The sequence below is a fragment of the Parus major genome, chromosome 1A (genome assembly GCF_001522545.3).
Source record: "Parus major isolate Abel chromosome 1A, Parus_major1.1, whole genome shotgun sequence".
Lineage (NCBI taxonomy): Eukaryota > Metazoa > Chordata > Aves > Passeriformes > Paridae > Parus > Parus major.
In genome coordinates this window covers 69673264-69692908 of record NC_031773.1, presented here as the reverse complement: position 1 = coordinate 69692908, position 19645 = coordinate 69673264, and the positions used below count along the sequence as shown (strand labels likewise).

At 51.4% G+C, this 19645-nt stretch overlaps 1 protein-coding gene and 1 long non-coding RNA gene across 3 annotated transcripts in view; both read right to left on the bottom strand.

Annotated features, from left to right (window-relative positions):
- Positions 1 to 8208: 8208 nt before the first annotated feature.
- Positions 8209 to 9428, bottom strand: LOC117244419. The gene is made up of 2 exons (XR_004497480.1): positions 9116 to 9428; positions 8209 to 8456 (listed from the first exon to the last, which is right to left on the bottom strand). It is a non-coding gene; the product is annotated as an uncharacterized LOC117244419 (long non-coding RNA).
- Positions 9429 to 15700: 6272 nt separating this feature from the next.
- Positions 15701 to 19645, bottom strand: part of SLC6A12 (solute carrier family 6 member 12) — a 33969-nt gene continuing 30024 nt past the window's right edge. Inside the window, exon 15 of one of the 2 annotated variants that reach the window (XM_015628924.2) lies at positions 15701 to 19436. In XM_015628924.2, coding sequence (XP_015484410.1) covers positions 19293 to 19436 — 144 coding nt within the window. In that variant the 3' untranslated portion in view covers positions 15701 to 19292. The remainder of the gene's footprint in view (positions 19437 to 19645) is intronic. The other variant, XM_015628925.2, reaches the window with a different exon arrangement.

Sequence of the window (19645 nt, the reverse complement as noted above, 5' to 3'; positions counted from 1 at the left end):
GTGTCAGACTTGGTTGTTACCATTGCACAACAAATCCCTCAGCTCTCACCTTATCTGCTTCTCGTCCCAGAGCTCTGCAGGAAGATCTCTGGCACCAGTAGGCACGCAGAGAAAGCACAGGTTGTGGGTCAGCCACCACAGAGAAGAGAGATGTGTCTGTCCTGTCTGAGGGACAGTGGAGGAGGGCACGATGAGGGTGCCACAGCTCCCAGGTCTGGGCTCCAAAGCTGAGTGCAGCAGCCCCAGAGCCATCTGAGAGTTTGTGGCCCAGCCAGCCAGGCCCAGCTTTGCAGCCACACCAGGGCTGTGTTCCACTGGGCAATCCTGTGCCTTTATCCCTCACCAGCACAGCTGTGCTCACAGCATCTGGCCAGGGAATCGCTGCTCTGCTCAGCTCCTCCCTGCACACCACGCTGCATGTGGTGCTGCAATCCCCAGGTGTGTTCAGCCTGTGCTCACTGGTGATTACAGCCAGCCTGGGAAACACTGAAATCCCACTAAGTCAGGACTCCAAAGTCCTGATGATTAATTGCATCAGTCTGACTAAAAAATTTAATTAATACCTGCATCGATTTTAGGCCCTAAGAAGTATATAACCATCACACCAAAACTGTTTGGAAAGAGAGCGAGAGCAGGCTGCGTTACTGCACCTGTGTGTAAACCAGTATTGCACTCGTGTCTTGAAAAATAAGTGCAGTTCTCTGCTCCTGTCACACAAGCTGCTGCAAAGTCAGAAAAAGGCATGGAAGAGAGCCAAAAGGCTGCTTAAAAGTGTGGAGCAACTTCCACGTGAAGAGAGTACAAATGAAAGAAGATCCGTGGTTCTGTGGAAGAGGTGGCAGGGGCCTGTGAATGTACCAGTGTCACAGGATACAAATATTTATACCATTTCTGACACAAGAACTGCAAGGGATTCCAGCATGACCAGAGGGTGGTAAGTTCAAAAAGAGCAAGAGGTGATATTCCAGAAAATGTGCAGCCATGGAGCGAGACTCCACTGCAGGACACGCTGGATGCTGAGAGTTAGGGGGTAAATGATGGAAGGAAAATCCACCAGAACCTGCTGCTGCAATTCTGCACAACCTCGAGCTGGAAGCTGTTGGGGGCTGAGGGACTCTTCCAAGGAAATAACACTCTCTACAGAAAAACGCCTCAAGGACTCAAAATGATAATCAATAAGAGCTACAAGGTGGAGGTGGGCTCTGCTTTGCAAGGACTTGAAAACAAGGTCAGAGAGCTCCAATGTGACACTGTAGCAGGTTCCTCACTCTGCCTCTTCCAAATGCACCAGACTCTGAACCAGAACTTTCCAAGCCATCAGTGAAAGCTAATGCCATAAATTCCTGGCACTAAAGGAGTGACCTGTGTTTCCAAGTTGTGTAGAAGGCCTGGTCTTCTGCTGCTCAAATCAATAAAAACAATTGTCTGGTCTCCAGCAGATGCAGGGCCTGGCTGAAACACATTCTGGCAAACAGACCTGCTTTTTTTTTTTTTGAGGGATTTCACTTTGAATAAGAAAATAGCACTGAGAAAGTATAGCTGCCACTTGAAACTCTGCCTCCTGAAACGCTGTTGTAACAACAGTGACCTTTTTACTTACCCCTGCTTCAGCATCAAATATTAACAACCTTCTCAAATTTGACAGAAACCAAAAATTTAACAGGCATAAAGTTGCCCAAAATGAAAGAGCAAAATGACCCATGGAAATATATCTTAAAATACTTCACACACCTCTTATCTGTCAGTGAGGTAACAGCCACACAAATTACTTCTGACCATTGCAGGTAGAGGCACAATTAGTTTAATTACACAGCACAGGCTGTTGTTCAGTCAATTAGCCTCTTCCTTCCACCCACATCATTTTAGTGACAGCCCAGGAGCCCCAGGGCTGGTGTGTCTTGTTTGGAGCTGTGACCAGATCAGGGCTCAGCAGACTGGCTCCATGCTCTGCTCACTGCAGCAGCAGCAGCAGCAGCAGCATGCACTGGAGCTTCCTGCATCAGTCAAGGCTGGAGGGTCTGGGGAGGAGCTCCCTGGGGGAGCCTGAGGATTCTGGCAGAGTGCTGGCCCCACATGGAACCCCCTCAGGGCTGGAGCATCACTGTCCTGTGCAGCTGGGCCAGGCAGACAGGGCTCTTGCTTCACTGCATGCTGCCCCAGGGCTGCCACTGCAGTCCCCAACCTTCCATCCCCCTTCCCCTGAGGACAGGTGATTGCTTGCTTGGAGAAGTCAGTGCTCACAGAGGATGTGAGAAAAAAGCAAATTCCCTCTCTGAGGTGATGGAGCTGTGCCTGGCCTGCAGCTCCAGCCCCTTTGCCAGCCCCTTGCATAGGTTTGGGTTGCTGATACCTGGACCTGCAGCTGCTGTCCAACCTGCCTCTCCACCAGCAGCCCCCTTCACTCTTAACAATGTGCCAGGTGAGGCTGGCACCACACCATGACCTGATCCAGGTGAGAGGAACAGACAACCAGGGCATGAGCCACGTTCCATAAACCACCAGATAAATGGGACTTGAACATGGCCAGAACACATCCTTCAGCCCCCAGCCATGATCCCAGGAGGGCTGTGGCAGAAACCTCACAGCCCTGAAAAGTTTTTGGAGCTGCTGGGACTGGCTGCATCCTGCCACACGATCGCTTTGCCAAGGGGCACCTTCATTTTTGTGTTAAACCTGCAGGAGAATGGGGCCAACCAGTGCAACCATCTCCCTGTCCCCAAATGTGCACTTGAGCTTCCTCTGGCTCCTCACCCCGTGGGGGAAAGCAGGGTCAGGTGCTGCTGCTGGCCAGGGGCTGTGCTTCACTCACCCTCACCTGTCCCCGAGGACAGCGGGGTCTGTGCCTTGCCTGGAAGATACAAATGGTGCAGCCTCTCAACCATTTAATGCTCTCACTTAGAACTCACCCTGCTCCCTGAGAAGCTGCCCCAGGAAGCAGGGATGGCTTTTTTTAGGCCCTTTTTTATGGCTCTTTTTGGCCCTGACAGACTGTCCTGACCCAGTCTGAGCCCCACAGCAGCGAGAGGATCCCTCATGGCAGAGTCTGAGCAGACTGCACCTTTCCAGATGGGGAAGGACACACAAGTAGCTTAAAGGCATCCCTGTCTCCATCCTCCTCAGTGAAAGCACCACATTAAAAAGATTAAAGGTCTATTTCTGCTTGTTTTAAATGTGTTGATTAAATTTAAAAGTGTTTTCCTTTTTGTATAGTGTACAACCTGTCACGCTGGGATGAGGTTTCGTGATGTTGGCAGTTTTTGCTGCATTATTCTTTTGCCCTGCCTGAAGCAACACAGACATTTTTAGCCTTATTTTTAGCTAGCTGTCTATTTTAGACATTTTTAGCTTTATTCTGTGAATCTGTCTGATCCCAACCCCAGTTCCTTTCTGAGTTCACTGGCGAATTTCACCTGTGCTTGAGAAAGGAGCACAGCTCTCAAAGAAGTTCCTCGAGAAGTGGGGGACGGAGGGAGAGAGGAGCTGCAGGTCAGTGCTCCTCCAGAAGAAGGGAGCTGGGGTGACCTGCTGGGTTCCTTGGGAAGGCACAGTCCCACTCCAGGGGGGCTGATGGAGAGAACCTCCCCAGGGCCTCCAGGGACAGCAGCAGTGGGGCAGCAGTGCCCAGAATGGCCACAGAGTTTCCAGTTTCTCATGGAATTTCTCACTTGCCTGATGGCTCCTGTGCCTGTTTGTGGCAGCCTGGCGTGGTGTCCAGGCACTGCCAGCAGGATGTGGGCAGGTATCCACCATGCTGGGCTCTTCTCTCTTTCCTCCAGAGAGCTTCAGCTTCCCAGCTCAGCCAGTGCAGCCTGAGTTACTGCTCAGCCACTGCTGCCTCACCAAAACTCTGCCTCTGAACCAAGACTGAGCTTAAATCCTGAAATGAACCAACATCCTGGCTGAGACTTTGGCATTCCTGGGGGTAAAGGGCCCTGTTTTACCAGGACTCAGCAGTGCTGTGCAAAGCAGTGTGTGGGGTAAGAATTCAGAACTTCACACACACAAAGCTGGACTTGATGCAGCTCCAGAGATGTTGCAAGTGGTGTCAGTGGTAATTTGGTTATTTGTCTTGGTATGCTTTCGGGGGTTGCTTTGTGGGGTTTGTTTTTGGGGTTTTTTGGGGTTTGTTTTAGGTTTTTTTAGGGGTTTCCTGTTTGTTTGGTTGTTATTTGGGTTTTTTGTTTGTTCAGGGTTAGTTTTTTATTGTTTTATGAAGTCATTGAACTGAGCAGATTGGACAAAACTGATGTTGCAAAGAAAAGTGATTACATGCACTTGAGTAAGTCACCTTGGACTTTGTAGCCACAATTTAATAATGATAAAAGTGAATAAAGAAAAGAACTGTGCAGGAAAGAGCAGAAAAAAGCATGACAATGATCCAGGGTCAGCTCTGAGCTGTCCAGCATTGCCAGGGAGCAAATCTTCTCACCCTGTGTCCAGGGGAGCAAAGGACTGGCTGTCTCTGGGGCTGGGAAGCTCAGCTTGGGAAATGACCCAGGGCACAGGGAAGTTCAGCCTGCTCCTCACTGACAGCACTGCTGCCCTTGGAGAAAGATGAGCAGGTAAAAACCCTGCACTGCCTCAACAAATTTCTGCCACTACATTCGGATGAAAGCACAGAGGAAGGGACATGGAGAAGGATGAGACAATCCCAGACCTTCCCCCGGCTCCTTCTGGGCAGGGTCAGAGCAGCACCTGATCCAGAGCACCTGTGAATGTGCCTGTCACCACTCTGGCACAATATCCAGCTCCAAAAACACTGCAGCATGCTGAGCACAAACATTGTTTTCCTGCTGCAGCATGGCCAAGCTGAAGAGAAAATCTGTGCTCGTTCTCAGAGGCCAAACTCTTTGTTCTTCTCATGAAACCTGAGAGAAAATCATGCTCCAGAGCCCTCAGGCTGCCACAAGGCTCCCTTTGTTCATACGCTTTTTTGAGGGGCTGGAAAACAGAGAACAGCAGAGCCAGCTGCCTCTGCAGGAACCTTGCAAGAGCATTGGCTGAGGTTTTCCTGCCCCCAAACAGCCTGGAAAATGTGTTCATAACCCTGAGCACCATCCCCTGCTGCCCAGGATCAACCTGGGCATTATCTCTAGCAGTGATTCACTCCCATCCCCGCTCCCCAAGCCAAGCTCCACAGAGCAGTGCAGAAGGGGCAGCTCTCCCCCAGGACCTGTGATCAGGAGATTTGGCAGAGGAAGGAAAGGTTGCTGTCCCTGTTGGCTGAAGACTCGAGTCACACCCACACAGCCAGTCCATAGCAGGGTGCAGACCTGGCCCCCTGGCACCAGGAGCAGCCTTTACCCCGTGAGCATCTCCACAGGGCCAGACACAGCAGCCACTTGCTCCATCCCCAGCAAGCAGGACTGTGTCACGTTCACCCACAGTAAAAGGACATTAGCTGCTGGCTCCTTGTGCCTGTTCAGTTTCTTCAGAAGAAAATACATTTCCAGCTGCGTGTCTTCAACCTGATTTTTGTTCTCACAACAAAATCCCAAACCATTGCAGAACTTCTCTCAAAGGGAGAGGAACCAAAATGAAAAGTGCTGGAGGTCTCTACCAGGTGCTGGCAGAACCACAGCAAGGTCACCAGCAGCTGGTGGTATCCAGCCTGCAGCTCTGAGAGGCACTCATGGGAGACAGGGAGCAGGGGCAGGGCAGGAGGGGAGGGAGGAAGGGGATGGGGGGGTTTGTCCAGGTTTCCTGTGCTGTGGGGAGGGCTTCACTGAAGGAGTGAGTTACCTCCTTCAGAGTCTGTTGCAGACAGACAGGAGGGAAGGGCACAGACACAGACCCCAGAAACATCCCAGCAGCTGTACAGGCAAGGAGCTCTGCTCCCACAGACCATCAGGGCTTGCAGGACCTTTCTGAAGGGTCCCCAAGAACCCAGAACACCGTGTGCCACGTTGACCCTTGGGGCTGAAACAGATAAGGCTGGGGAGGGCTATCCCAGCCCCAGGGAGGGGCAGCAGAGCCCTTGCCTCTCATGGGGTATCACCAAACCCATTCCCTGAGTTTTAGCCCTCCCCAGAGCAGCTGGCCCCAGCTTTCCACAGTCAGTGCCCATGCAGCATCTTCACTGAGCAGTCATTTGCACTCACTACATTTTCCCCCAGCCCATGGGCACCGTGAGAAGCTTTCCAATATTTGGGGCCCCAGCACCAAGGTCAGCTGTGGGACAGCCATCTCCCCTCTTGCTCTGGCTGGTAGTGCCAGCTCCCTGGCTGGAAGCAGAGGGCTGCTCAAGCAGCAGGGCAGGAGCAGCACCTGCAGGTCCTTCCCAGCCCCCAGCAGCATGGGGGGAGATGGATCACGCCCCACTTCTCTCCTGCAGCAGAAACAGCCTCTTCAGCCCAGGATTTTGCTCAGTGAGCAGGTTTTGGAGGTTGCTTGCTGCACCTACCTGTTAACACCTAGAGCAATCCAGTTATCTCTGCATGGGAGTGACAGTGGAAAGCTGCTGCCTTCCCAGCAGCTGGTGTCTCTCTTGACCAAGGGGACATTGCAATGGCAATGGCAACTGCCAGAAGAGGTTTGGGCACTGTGGTGGTGCAGCTGGAGGTAAAGCTGTGCAAAACCTGCTCTTCACACCGCTCCAGCTGAGGGCCAGGCACGGCTGTCCTCATTTGCTCAGCCCCCCATCACTTTTTGGAAGACAGGAACAATCCTGCATGCAGCCTTGTCCTCAGGGTGCTCCACCACTCAGCCCCACATGCAGGGCAGTGTGGATGGAGGAGAGCCCAGCAGCTGCACCACTGCTCCCCAGGCTGCTGGAGCAGGCGGGTGGCTCCTTCCCACCGCTGTTTCCACGCTCCCCCCGTGCCCCCAGTGCTCCCAGCCCGAGCAGCGCTGGGACTCACCTGCCCGTCGGTGCCAGCGCGTCCTGGGCCACGCCGAGCTCTCAGGGGATGCACGTCCAGAGTGCTCCCACAGCAGAGGGGAGCTGTGAGCCCCTCCTGCAGGGCCCTTCTCCCCCTGCCTCACCCCACACTGCTCCTCATTGCGCTATCGACGAGACCTTAATGAGCTTTGCGCTCACGTCCAGTCGAATCAGCGCCCCGCGTGTCGCGGCAGTGGGGCGGGGGGGTCCCACGGCCACTGGAAAATCACAGCCACTGGAAAGTCACAGCCACTGGAAAATCAGTCACTGTGGAGAAGAGGCTCCAAGGGCATGGCTGGGAGCGAGGACAAAGCAGAAGGGCTGATCCCAGAGGCAGGGAGCCGTCAGGGGTGGCAAGGGTTGGTTGAGCCCATATTGCCGCAGCGGTTCCTGCAGGGATTTGTTGGTCCCTGCAAGGATCAAGTGCATTACTGGGATGGGTCAGGCCTTTGGGATGGAGGGGGCAGCCACAGGAAAATGGACACTTCTCGTTACCAGCCACCAGCCAAGGAAAGGAACCACGGGTGAATGAATAACCAGGTGCTTGGTGTCTGAATCTTGCCATTGGCTCTAAACCAGCTTGTGTGGAACCTCTGTTTCTCTTTTGCTTTCTGGGGCCCAAGATGATTTCTGTCCACTGGGAGTAGAGAGTGTTTTCACTCTCAAAAGCAGCGTGGGGGAGCTGCTGGTGCCGTGAGCATCGCCTCGTTAGAGGCAGCATTGGCCAAGGGGCAGGGGAAGGAGCCCAGGGGACATCACTGTCCCCAGAGATGACACCTTAGCACTTCCCCAGCTCCTCTCTGGGTGCTGAAACAGAGCTAGGGATGATTAAAATAGCGCCAGCAGCACATCTGGCAGCTCTCAGTGCTGAGGAGGTGACCTGACCCCCCTCCTGCCCCACGTACAAACCAAGGCTGGCTTCACCCCGTCAGTGACACTGCAGCAGCTCCATGGAGGCTCAGCTGGGCTGAGGGCACCAAGGAAACACCACGGCGTTTATTCCTTGCTATCAAAACCCTCCTCCTTTAAAGGCCCCCTGCCCCCCCAGGGCAGGCAATAACCCACCACAGCTACACCTGGCACAGCTCATGGGCCAGGGCCAAAGGGCTGGGAGGGAAAAGCTGCTGCCTCAGAGCTTCGCTGGGCTTGTGCCTGTGGTGCCACCGACATCTGTGCTGTGATCCTGCCCACAGATCACATTTCAGAATAAGTGGTCACCAGAGGAGCATGGAGGAGGCAGTAAGACCCCCATCAGGTTTTTCTGGCCTTTAATGGAGAAGGACAGTGGTGCCAGGAAGGCTGGCAAGAGAGAAATTGGAGAAATAAAATTATTTTTACCGGGTTTATTTTTACAGGGGGCTTTGAGAGCTGAGTGGCTCTCCAGCACACATGCTGCAGGCATCCTGACAAGAAGACATCCCCTTTCTGAGCTGAAACAAATGCAGTGAGTGGCAATCTCTTCTGCAAGAAAGCTGTGGGTCTGACAGAGCACCCTCATCCCTCTCCTCTTCACGGAGTCTGTGTCCTCCACACCGCCCTGGGAGCTTGAGTACCTCTTATTTAGCAGCTAAGGAAGCTGAAAGAGAAGTAAACTACATCTGTCTCAGAAATCTTTCCTTTAGGCACTTGGCTGGGGTAGAACACCAGGCAGTGAGCATGTGCTGCCTTTGCTCCCCAGGAATTCTGTCTCTGCAGTGGAGCACAGCTTGGCCAGTCCTGCAAGCACAGGGAGCAGCAGTGCAGCACAGGGAGAGCATTACTGCCCACCCTGCCATGGGGCACTGCTGGAATTGCTGCCAGCTGAGTCCTGCAGGGGCAAGATCAAATCCCTTCCTGCTGAACTAAGGCTCACACTTTCCTGGAGAGCTTTTTCTATGGTGGTGGGGTTAGAACTAGAAGACCTTTAAGGTCTTTTCCAGCCCAAACCATTCTGGGACTCTATGACAGAACTCTTGGTGGAAGCAGAGCTGCCCTCCCTGGCTCCTGGGAAGTGTGCAGGCACAGCCCTGCGTGTGCTGGGCCATGCAGGAGGCTCAGCTCTCCCTCTGTGCCCAGATTGCTGTGCACACAGAGCCCAGGCCAGGTCCCTTGGAATGTAATCCTGGGATTCTGGCTCAGATTGGCTTTGGCCAAACCAACCAATATAAAACAGGTATTTTCAGAGGGGAACCAGCAGCAAAGCCCCTGGCCTCCTTCTGTCAGAAAGAGTGAAACTATCAAGATATCACAGCTCACCCTTTTCTGAGTCTGGCATTAGTCCATCTATCACTGTTCTCTCTCAGCCTTCAATCTCTCCTCAATCAGCTGCTGATGTGACACCTCTAAAATAAAAAGACAGAGAGAGACAGTAGGAATTTGCTTGCAGGGCAGGTGGAGAGCTCAGGCCTGAGGGAAGCAGCCTGTTGTGTGTGTTTTCACAGCTCTGCAGAGCCCTGGCTGAGGAACACCTGAGATCTGCAGTGGAAACACCAGATCCCACAGACAGACTCCCTTCACACCAAACCATCTCCCCACCTTCTGCTCTGGAAAGAAAACAGGCCAGAAATTCCACTGAAGGGGTAAAGACTGGACCTGAAAGCCACAAGTGCTTTCTGTATCACATTTGTTGTGTGAGTTAGAGGCAGAAGCAGGCTGTGAGGGGCTGGAGAGAAATAATGTCTCTCAGCATCAGTCTGAGCAACCCCTGCTTTTCCTGAAAAAAAGGGAAGTGGCACCAAGAAAAGAGGAGAGTACATGGATATTTCATACTTGGCAAGAACTAGACAGGGACTGGTAAACCAAAATGAGTTTGGGAACATGCCTCAGAAGAGAAGCAGAATTCATTTGAAAAGATGGGATTTGGAGCTGCTCTCTTGGTTGTTTTCCATAAATGTTCATGAGACTAAATTTTGATTCACCAGTGTGTTCTCAGAAAATGAGGGCTTGGCAGATACTCAGACAAATACTGGCTTCAGTATTTGCCTTCAAAGCGTTTGGGCTGCCACCTCCAAAGCTTTTGGTGGCTTGGGAAATATCCAGCAAAAGAACCCAGCCCCACCATATAATCTGTGTGAGTAAACACAAGTGCAAAGAGTGTTTTCTAAATAACAGCTATTGGATGTGATGACAGTGGTGGAAGCAGCCAAATAATCAGGCTAGACATCTCTGGGTTTAAAATTCATTTGCAAAAATCATTAACACAATCATTGCAAACTAAGCAGAAGTATAACCACTCAGGGATAATTTGCAGAGGAACAGGGCTGCACTCACTGAAAAGGGCTGTTATGGGATATGAGGCTGCCTTGCTCTCACTAAGCCCATCGAGCCCACCAAAGGGGAAGCAAAGCTGGCCAGCACAGCAGAGCTGGCAGGAATTCTTTCCTGAGCCCAGCCTAAGGCATGGGCTCCTCCTCTGCACCCTCAGCAATCCTGCCAGCCTGCAGTGGGGCCATGGGCTGCCCTCCCTCCTCCCTGAGAGCCCAGGTCTGCTCTGACTCCTGGCACCCAAACCATCCTGCCCTAGAGGGTGGCCAGTAGGGAACAGACAGGGAAAAGGTGTGAGAGCAGGGTAGGTAAGGCAGGACAATTCCTGTGCTCCCAGCCAAAGGTCTCTGTGTGACTCCCAGCCCAGCTGGGCAGGGGTGTTGAAGACCTCCCTTGTGGTGTCCAGAGGTACCAGAATCTCCTGCCAGCCTCCCTGAGCTCTTCTCCCCAGGAAAAGGAGAGCAGAATCTCTGCTGCTCCTCATCTCTGCCATTCCTGGTCAAGCTGGGATGAGCCAGTCCTATGGAACAGGGAAAGCTCTTGCCCCACAGGTTTATAGCTCTCCACAGGCTGCCAGCCGTGTTTCCAGGGCACACAGATTGCTTGAGATATCATTCATCTGGAAAGCTGTCCAATACTTTTCACAGAGAGTATTTTTATTGACAATTACCTTCAGCCACTGGTATTAAATCTGCATTTATGCCCCTTGTCCCTGCAGCTGCTAGGAGCCCTAAGGAACAATTTCATCTGTAGATGACTTGTTTCAAAGTCTGGGCATTTTTAAATCTCTCCTGCTGTCAACAGCACGAACAGAACACAGTGAAGGAATAAAAATATAAAAGAAATATGGCAAGAACAAAACTGAAAATAAATACAAGAAAAGAAAAGGAATTTCCACCACTGGAGGAGATTAAAAATGACCTGTCAATGAAAAATAGATTGGGTTGGAGCACTTCAGTTCAGTGCATGCCTGTTCATTTTCTTTCTCCTGGAATGCTCTGGAGACAGGGAGAACTGGTGAGATAATGTCAGGGGATACCCTGGCAGTAAGATTTTGTCAGGTGTGAAACAGCCAGGTTCTGTTAAGCTCAGTGTTTTTTGTGTTGTTTGTCCTGTGCACTTCACCATAACTCATGTGGTTGAGAAACACCTGGAAAAAAAATTTCCTCTGCTAAAGATTTATCAGCACTGAGCTTTGGGTCAGTGAGTAAGAGCTGAAGGACCAAGAGTCCCCCAGCACAAAATGAAGAAGATCAGTCTGACAAGTCCCGAGATGTCTCCTGGGAGGAGAGGGATATTAGGTAGAAGAGAAAGAAAATGCCACTAAAATAAAATCCATGCATTTAAAGATGTCTCTATGGCATTTTCCATATTCTTTCTTTTCAACAAAGAGCCTTCACCTCCAGTTTGTGTGGGTAAAGTATTTCTTTTTCCATTTGATTGAAACAAATAGGGATGTACAGATGGGTGTTTCTGAGAGGAGAAGCACACTGCTGCACACGTTGTCACCTCTGTGTTTGTCAGCAGCTCAAGTGGGAGCTCAGCCCTGGGCTCTGTCCCCCTCCCCAGGCTCAGCACAGCCGGAGTTGCTGCTCGAGGATGGTCCTTCCCCGTGGGTATCCCACCCTTCTCTTCCCCGTGGGTATCCCACCCTTCTCTTCCCCGTGGGTATCCCACCCTTCTCTTCCCCGGGGGTATCCCACCCTTCTCTTCCCCGGGGGTATCCCACCCTTCTCTTCCCCAGGGGTATCCCACCCTTCTCTTCCCCGTGGGTATCCCACCCTTCTCTTCCCCGGGGGTATCCCACCCTTCTCTTCCCCGGGGGTATCCCACCCTTCTTTTCCCCAGGGGTATCCCACCCTTCTGCTGGGGCTGAGCCCTGCATCACCTCCCTGCATCACCTCCCTGCATCACCTCCCTGCATCACCTCACTGCAGCACCTCACTGCATCACCTCCCTGCAGCACCTCACTGCATCACCTCCCTGCATCGCCTCACTGCATCACCTCACTGCATCACCTCCCTGCATCACCTCACTGCAGCAGATTCCTTTTCCTGGTGGGCAAAGCCAGACCTGAGTGACCCTTCCAAACACGAGGTTTAAGTGGCAGTGCCCTCCTGCCAGCTCCCAGGCTGATTGCTGGTTGTTCTCCAAGCCCTGCTGAGAGTAAGGCACCTGCTTTCAGCTTCCTCCAGACATGCTCCAGGGCTGGAGTCCCAGAGTTCCAGCATGCCGAGGTCCAGCTGACACAGGGACACAGAGGTTCCCAGAGGTCACACCACAGGTGTCCCTGGGGTGATTTGGGAGCAGATTTCAGGGAGACAGAGTGTCCCTCCCAGCTGTCCTCCCTGCCACAGCTGGGTTTGGGTGGCACTGGGTGTGCTGTGTCCCTGTGGCACGCCCAGCACAGCAACAAGGAGCAGAAGGAAGCAGAAAGTGAGAGCTGTCATGGACACCAGCCTTGGGGTTTCTGCAGGGAAGGTTCCTGGCAGGACCTGGGTAACAGCAGTAGCCACCCACTGCAGGGTGTTCTCTTAGGTCCTGTCTACCCAGCCAGCATTGCCCATCTAAATCAAAACAAATTAGGCCAAATTAAACCAGAGCAGCCCACTTTGAACATGATTATTCCATCTTAAAGACCATTTGGGTGATAAGTGGACATAGTCACACTGATGAAAGTGTGCCTGAGCCTGCAGGCTGTTTTGATAAATGTAGTTCAAAAAACCTGATCATCTTTCTGTCAGTGGAACTGCAAGGGACTCACAAGGGACTGGAAAGATTTAGCTCTACTGCTTCTAATCCATCAAAAACAGTGTGAGCAGTAGCACCATGTTCAACTTAGCTCAAACTTGATCCTGATGGACTTCATATAAATTAAAATGAGTGTGAATGGAACATAAATAGAAGTGTCCTCACCTGCTTTGGAAGATTTAACTGAAATCACATGCTCTGTGAAACCAACCTAACTTTAAAGTAAATGTGTCCCTAGGTTACATCATTGCTGTAACTATTATGATTTTTTTTCCCTCTTTATTAAGAGGCTTATGGTAATAAAAGCTCTGAGGTAGATGCTTTAAATCAGCATCAGCACAGTCACACTGACAGAGTTTATGCCACTTCCCAATGCTTTGGGAAGCTACAGGGAGGCTTTTTGTGGAAGGCTACAGGGAGAAGCCTTATTACATGTCTGTGTTTGACCTCAAGAGCACAGAGTGTTGTAAACGTGTCATGGGTGCAGAGGGAGAAGAGGATGGGTGTGGGTATGGGATTCAGATGAGGGTTAGTGACAGAGGCAGCCTCACCACTGTCCAGCACAGGTGCTCCATCATGGAAAGTGCACAGGCCCTGGGGATAAGGAAGAGCAAAGGGCTGGCTGCTCTGGGGAGTGCACACAGGGACAACCTCATTTATTACAGCATGGCAAGGGCCATGCCTTGGCTGTCAGGGGAAATCTCTCAGCCTGCAGCCCTGCTGCTGCTCAGCTGTGTGATGCACACAGCCAGAAGCAGCCCCTGGCTGCAGCAATCGAGCTCCACACACCCCCACCCTCCAGGGAAATTGCATCTATTGATAGGATTGGGTGCTGGGAAATTGCTTTGCCATCGCTCGATGTGTCCCACGTCAGCCTGCCCAAGGGACCCTGGCCACAGCAACCAGAAGGTGCTGCTGACACCTCTGCCCACGGTCACTGAAACCCTTCCCTTCCTTCCAGAGAGGGAAACACTCTTTGGAGAGTTTTACCAAGATTACAAATTACCTCTAATTATAGTACCAGCCCAGGGCCCCAGAAACTGCAAAGGCTGACAGCAAGACATTCACCCAGCAGCGGTGTCACAGGAACATGTCACAGTGTCACAGTGTCACAGTGTCACAGTGTCACAGGAACCACCTCATTAAGGCAAAACCCACCACAGCACAATGCCAACTCACCCACCCACCTGGAGACACTGGTCTGACATGTTCTGAGCCTCCAGCTTCCCAGAAGGGATCAGCCCCCTTCGCCTTTCTCCTCTTCACATGAAGCCTCACAGGTACCCCAAGGCCACACAGCAAAGGTTTTGCTGCTGCCTCCCTTGACCAGAGAAACGGGAAAGTGAGACTGAGCTCAGAAATTCCCAAATGCAAGGGAAATGCCACCCTGTCTTCTACTGCAAAAGAGGTTGGAATTGGGGTCATATTAAAAAAAATTAGGCACTAAATAAATTTTGAAATCTGATTATGGCAGGTAATTCATAAAAAGAAAAAAAAATTAATTCCCATTATTTTCTTGGCTTAAACACTAAAATGAATAGGTTCTGAAAGTGCATGAATATCCTTCACCCAGAGGTTCTGAAAAAACTAACTGTGCCTGCCCACACTGTGTGTCTGTGGAGACAGACTCCCGTGCTTGGGCTCCTGGACAGGGAGATTCATGGGACAGGACATAAATCCTGGAGATTTATGGGACAGGACATAAATCCTGGAGATTTATGGGACAGGACAACTGGAGGTTTCTCCTGAGCCTCCGGGGTTTTTACTCAGCTGGTAATTCATGCTTTTGCTAAGGTGTAAAGCAGGTGTAAAGCTGCACCCTGCAAAGGCATTTTCGAGGTGGGAGAGCCCAGTGCTGGTGGTGAGGGATGGACACACAGGAGAGAGGATCCAGTGCTGGTGGTGAGGGATGGACACACAGGAGACAGGATCCAGTGCTGTTGGTGAGGGATGGACACACAGGAGACAGGATCCAGTGCTGGTGGTGAGGGATGGCCACACAGGAGACAGGATCCAGTGCTGGTGGTGAGGGATGGACACACAGGAGACAGGATCCTCCTGCATGGAGCATGAAGAGAGAACCCCAGCAGCACCTCCAGAGTGATGTCTGCATCCCACCAGTGCCAAGGGGAGCCACCTCGCCTGCCTGGGGAATTAAAAGCTCATCCAAAGCACTGCACAAAACCTATCAGTGCCATGATCTCCCCAAAGTTGTGAGCCCAGCACCAGGCCAGTTCCCAGTGCCAGGCTGTCTCCAGCACCCCAGCCCAGCCAGGGTTACTGATTTACACTGCTGTGCCCTGCCACTGGTGGCATTTCTCTGCAGCAGCTCCTGCACCCACGAGCGTGGAGCATTCCAGCATAAAGAGCTCTGCTTCTGCAGAGCTCAGTCAAGAAAGCCAGCTCCAGCTCTCAGGCCATCCTCACTTCAGAGGCAGAAGGTGGGGAGGAAGCTCATGTTGCAGCCATGGCCCTTCTCCAGGATATGGGAAAGCGACAGGTTGCTTTTATGCTGGAGGGAGGGTTTATTTCTCCATGAGAAAAAGAAGCTTATTTCATGTCCTGTTGAAATACAAGGTCCAGAAAGGCACCAGATGGCCTCCCATCCTCCTCCAGAGACCACTATCTACAGCATGCTACAACAAAAGCTGCACACTCCATAAAGCATGTTTTGGAAAAGTTGAAGTGGTCATTGGCAAATAATGATTGAGTGTAAGCACGCTCCTGGTCCAAAGGAGCCATCCGAGTCCAGGGCTCCCATCCTGGCTGTAACCCAGGCTGGGCAGGAAACTATTCTACAGCCTGTAAAAACACCCAAACAAAACAGGAGAAAAAAACCAAAAAGCCATTTTTAAGAGGATGGTCTTGGCATGTCACCAAAACCAAGACAGGATGGAATTGTCCACAACTGGCTTTGCACAGACATTGGAAGCATTTCTCCCTGGGAATCTCTTTCCTTTCCTCATAGCTTTCCAAGCTCAGGCTTGACAAACCAGAACAGACAGCTCTGAAAATACACGTCCTCCTTTGCAGCTGTGGGTCAGGGATGGAAACCAGAGCCAGGATCATGCTCCACAAACAGCTGAGGGGGCAGGGCTCATGGTGGGTTTAAAACACAAAACAAAGCAGATCAACCTCTGCTCTGTCCATCCATGCACTGTTAGGCACATCTCTTCTCTTCCCTTGGCAGGTTCAGGAGTAAAGTCTTTCACTTTAAAACCTCGAGCTCATTCCTGCAGCCCTGCACAGGGAACTGGATAGCAGCATATGCACATCTCCTCAGCCTCTTGAGTCTTAAATTTTAACCTTTAATTTTCTTTCTTTCTTCAAATTTTGTCCAGTACAAGTTTTCAATGACCATTTCCTTCTTTTTTTGCCATTTGTCACTGTCAAAGGAAGAAGGGAGGGAAGGCTGAAGTGGGGGGGAACAGGAATAACAGGATGGAGAAGGATAATACAAAATCTTTTGGCTTGATTTCTTTTTTAACAAACTTTGTTCCTGTCTTTTCCTTCTGGAGAGAGGGGTGAAAAATGGCCTTTTTCTGAAAGCAAAAAAACCCCCAAAGCAACAAACCAAAAAACCAAAGCAGAACAAACAAACTGGAAACCCAGAAGTGGTAGCTAGGTGTTTACAGGTGTCCTTTCTTCTGTACAGTGTTTTAATTCCAGCTGGGAGGAGCAGCACAGTATGAAAACCTCACATCTTCTCTTGGACTTCAGCCTCAAATGCATCATGTCTTGGCATGTTAGTAACAATTAGAGGGGAAAAACCCCAAATCTCTGCCTCCTGTGCACACCAACCCTTCAGCAGTGTATTCCTGGTGGTGTGCAGGACAGGAGCTCTTTCCCATCAGACTCAGAGGTCTCCAGAGGTGCCCAGTTGCAGAGCTGGTGGACACCTGTCAGATCTGTCACGTGCATGCAGAGTGCCTGAGACATTTGTAGAAATTTAACAAAGCACTGCTCAGTCTCTGATTGTGCTGGGGTCACATAGCAAAAGTCAGCCACTGCTGGCATTCCCCTCTCTTCCCCCAGCTGGCTGGTTTCGTTTTTAAAGGAAAGGGAATTAAATGACACTGGGTCACTGAGCTTTGACTTCAAATTCCTGAAACTTTGTCAATTCCATCCAAAGAGACTGGATTAATTTCCTGGTCCCGATAATTGTATGGTTGTTTTCAGTGGGCACAGCAATACCTCCTCTAGCTTTATTAAAATAAGTTGCTTCCTGGCAGAGGTGGGATGCTATTGTCAGATTATACATGAGCAAGAGGAACAGGTTCATGCAGTCAATAACACAGCACCACATCTGTGTTCCAAACTGAAAAGTTATTTGTTTCTGTCTAGGATTATTTCAGTGTTACTCAGCTGCCTCAGAAAAAGAAGTGAGCACATCTCTGTCACTTCTCTGGCAGCACGACACTAGCTCACATCTTAAAGGCATGGCAGCAGGAGCAAAGGGGCTAAATGTCCTACCAGGGACTGTGCAAGAATCAAGATTGGGGAGATTCTTCCCCCACCAAATGATGAGCAACACTGGTGGGAGGGGGAGGAGAGATCACCAAACTGCTTACCACGAGCCCTGACTGTGAGCCTCTGGGTGCTCAGCTCTTCCCACAGCTATTTGCAGTATGAGATTCAGCTCTTTACAAAATACAGACACAATAAATGGTGTCCTATGTGGTGCTGCAGTTCTTTGCAGGGAATGTGAACCAGGTCTGCCAGCTTTCTCCACCTTCCACAGGAAAACATCTCAAACGATAATTCCCAGAGAGGTACAAATCCTGGTACTTGACTTTCAGCGCTCATTTCAGCGGCAGTTTGTAGTTTGTAGTGTTTAAAGGGAAGGAAATGAAGCAGGGGAAATGCAGCTGGAGGCAGCTGCAGCAGATAAGGTTCCCATAGCGATGGCAGCAGGTGCCGAGCTCAGACCGGGCCGAGTTCCGCGCTCGCTGCCGGCGCCCGTGGTTTATCTCCACACAGCACGGGGAAAAGCAATTACTTGGAACAAGGACCAAGGGAAAGGAGCCTGTGGCATCTGTGATTCATTCTGATGGCCGTTCTCTGGCGTGGCTGGACGTGCCAGAACTGCAGCAGCGCGTGGACCCTCGATCGCAGCCAGGCTCCGGCCGCTGGCTCCTCTGCTGGGTTTGGCTGTGCATTTTGGACAGGCATTGAAGCAGGGTTTGGCAGGGAGCTCTACAGCCCCAGCCTCCACAGGACACACTCATCTGGCACTGCACCAAACCCAGCATCAGAGCACATTTCCTCCCACCCATTGCCTCACATTTTTGACTACCCTGGCAACAACCAAACTTTAATTCGACACGATCTGCTTCCAATGAGCCCATACTACCTATTAACTTTGCTTTATCTTGCCTGAGCTGATGATTATTGCACTCAATTATGTTTTCCTTATCCCCTGAGCAGTCGTCTGCACAAAGCCAAGGCAGGGCAATCGCTCTCCCACCCTCTTCCCAAAGCCCCTCTGCAGCACAGGATCAGGCCCATCAACTCCTTCAATAATCCCTCTACAACATGCCCCAGCAGTGCAGTTCAATTTCTGGGTGTGCAATCCTCAGGGTCTCATTTTCCCAGCTGTGCTGCAGCTCTTTTTCTTTTTCTTACCAACAGCTCTGGGACTTTTCTTGCACCCCGTGAATTTTCTGACAGAATTGTCAAATATTCATCAGTTTCACTCCTGGATAGGTTTTCACTGGGCTGTGCAGTTCTGACCAAGAGCAAGTCCCCAGGAGCAAGGGGTGGTCATTCCTCACCCCTTTTCCAGGCTGAGAGTGCCCTGAGATCCATCAGCAGCAGCTCCCATTGCATCGAGCACCCAGTGACAGCTGAAGCTGTGGCTGCTGGCACTGCAGCCTCCTTTTGTCACTGCCTGTGATGTGTTCCTGGCTCTCTCCCCTGTACAGAGGTGGCCTAGAAATGCACTTTCCTTTCTCATCCTCCAGCTTCTCATGTACTGCTGAACCAGCTTACTTATTTCCTGAGCTGACGCCCCATCGTTTCATGCTTTTGCATCCCTGACTTGGTTCCTTCACACCTTTAATCTCTGCTCTCTCTCACCACCCTCACCACCGTGGTTTCTTTTCCTCCTCCCAACAGGAATGCACTTCCCCCCTTTTTTTTCATTTTTTTTTTCCATTTTTTCCCCCCCTTTTTTTGCTACAATGTTGCTTTTCTCTTCCCAGGCGGTGTCAGTAATGAAGGGCACTTCTGACAAAGGCTTGCTGGAGGAGGAGCTGTCCCCAGGGTGTCAGAGAAACAGAAACTCTGCTGCCAGAGGGTGCAAACAGCTGGCTGCAAGGAGAGGAACTGTCCCAGCTGTGAGCGAGAGAAGGGAAAAGAAGCCGCTTTGGGAAGGAGAGAGCGAACCAGTCTGGGTTACGGAGGAAACATCCCATCCTTAGAAGTGTGTTTCTCTCTCTGTGATGCTGAGCACCTCCTGGACTGGCGGGGACCATCCCTCGGGTCTCACATCAGCCGGGCCCATGCGCTTCCTCCCGGGCTGCGGCAGGTCCTGCGCCGGGGACAGCAGCTGCATCAGCCGCTGCGGACAGCAAGAACAGCTCATTAGAGGAACTGTTAATTGGGCTGAGAGCAAACTGACGGCCAACAGTGACCCACAGCCATTGCTGGGGGCAAAGGCATCTGGAGAGCCACCCCAGCCTCCTCTGCCCCTCTGTCGAAGGGTGAGGAGAGCAGGCTCACTGCTGCTGCTCTCAGTGACCATTATTGCTCCTCTCAGCTCACATCTGG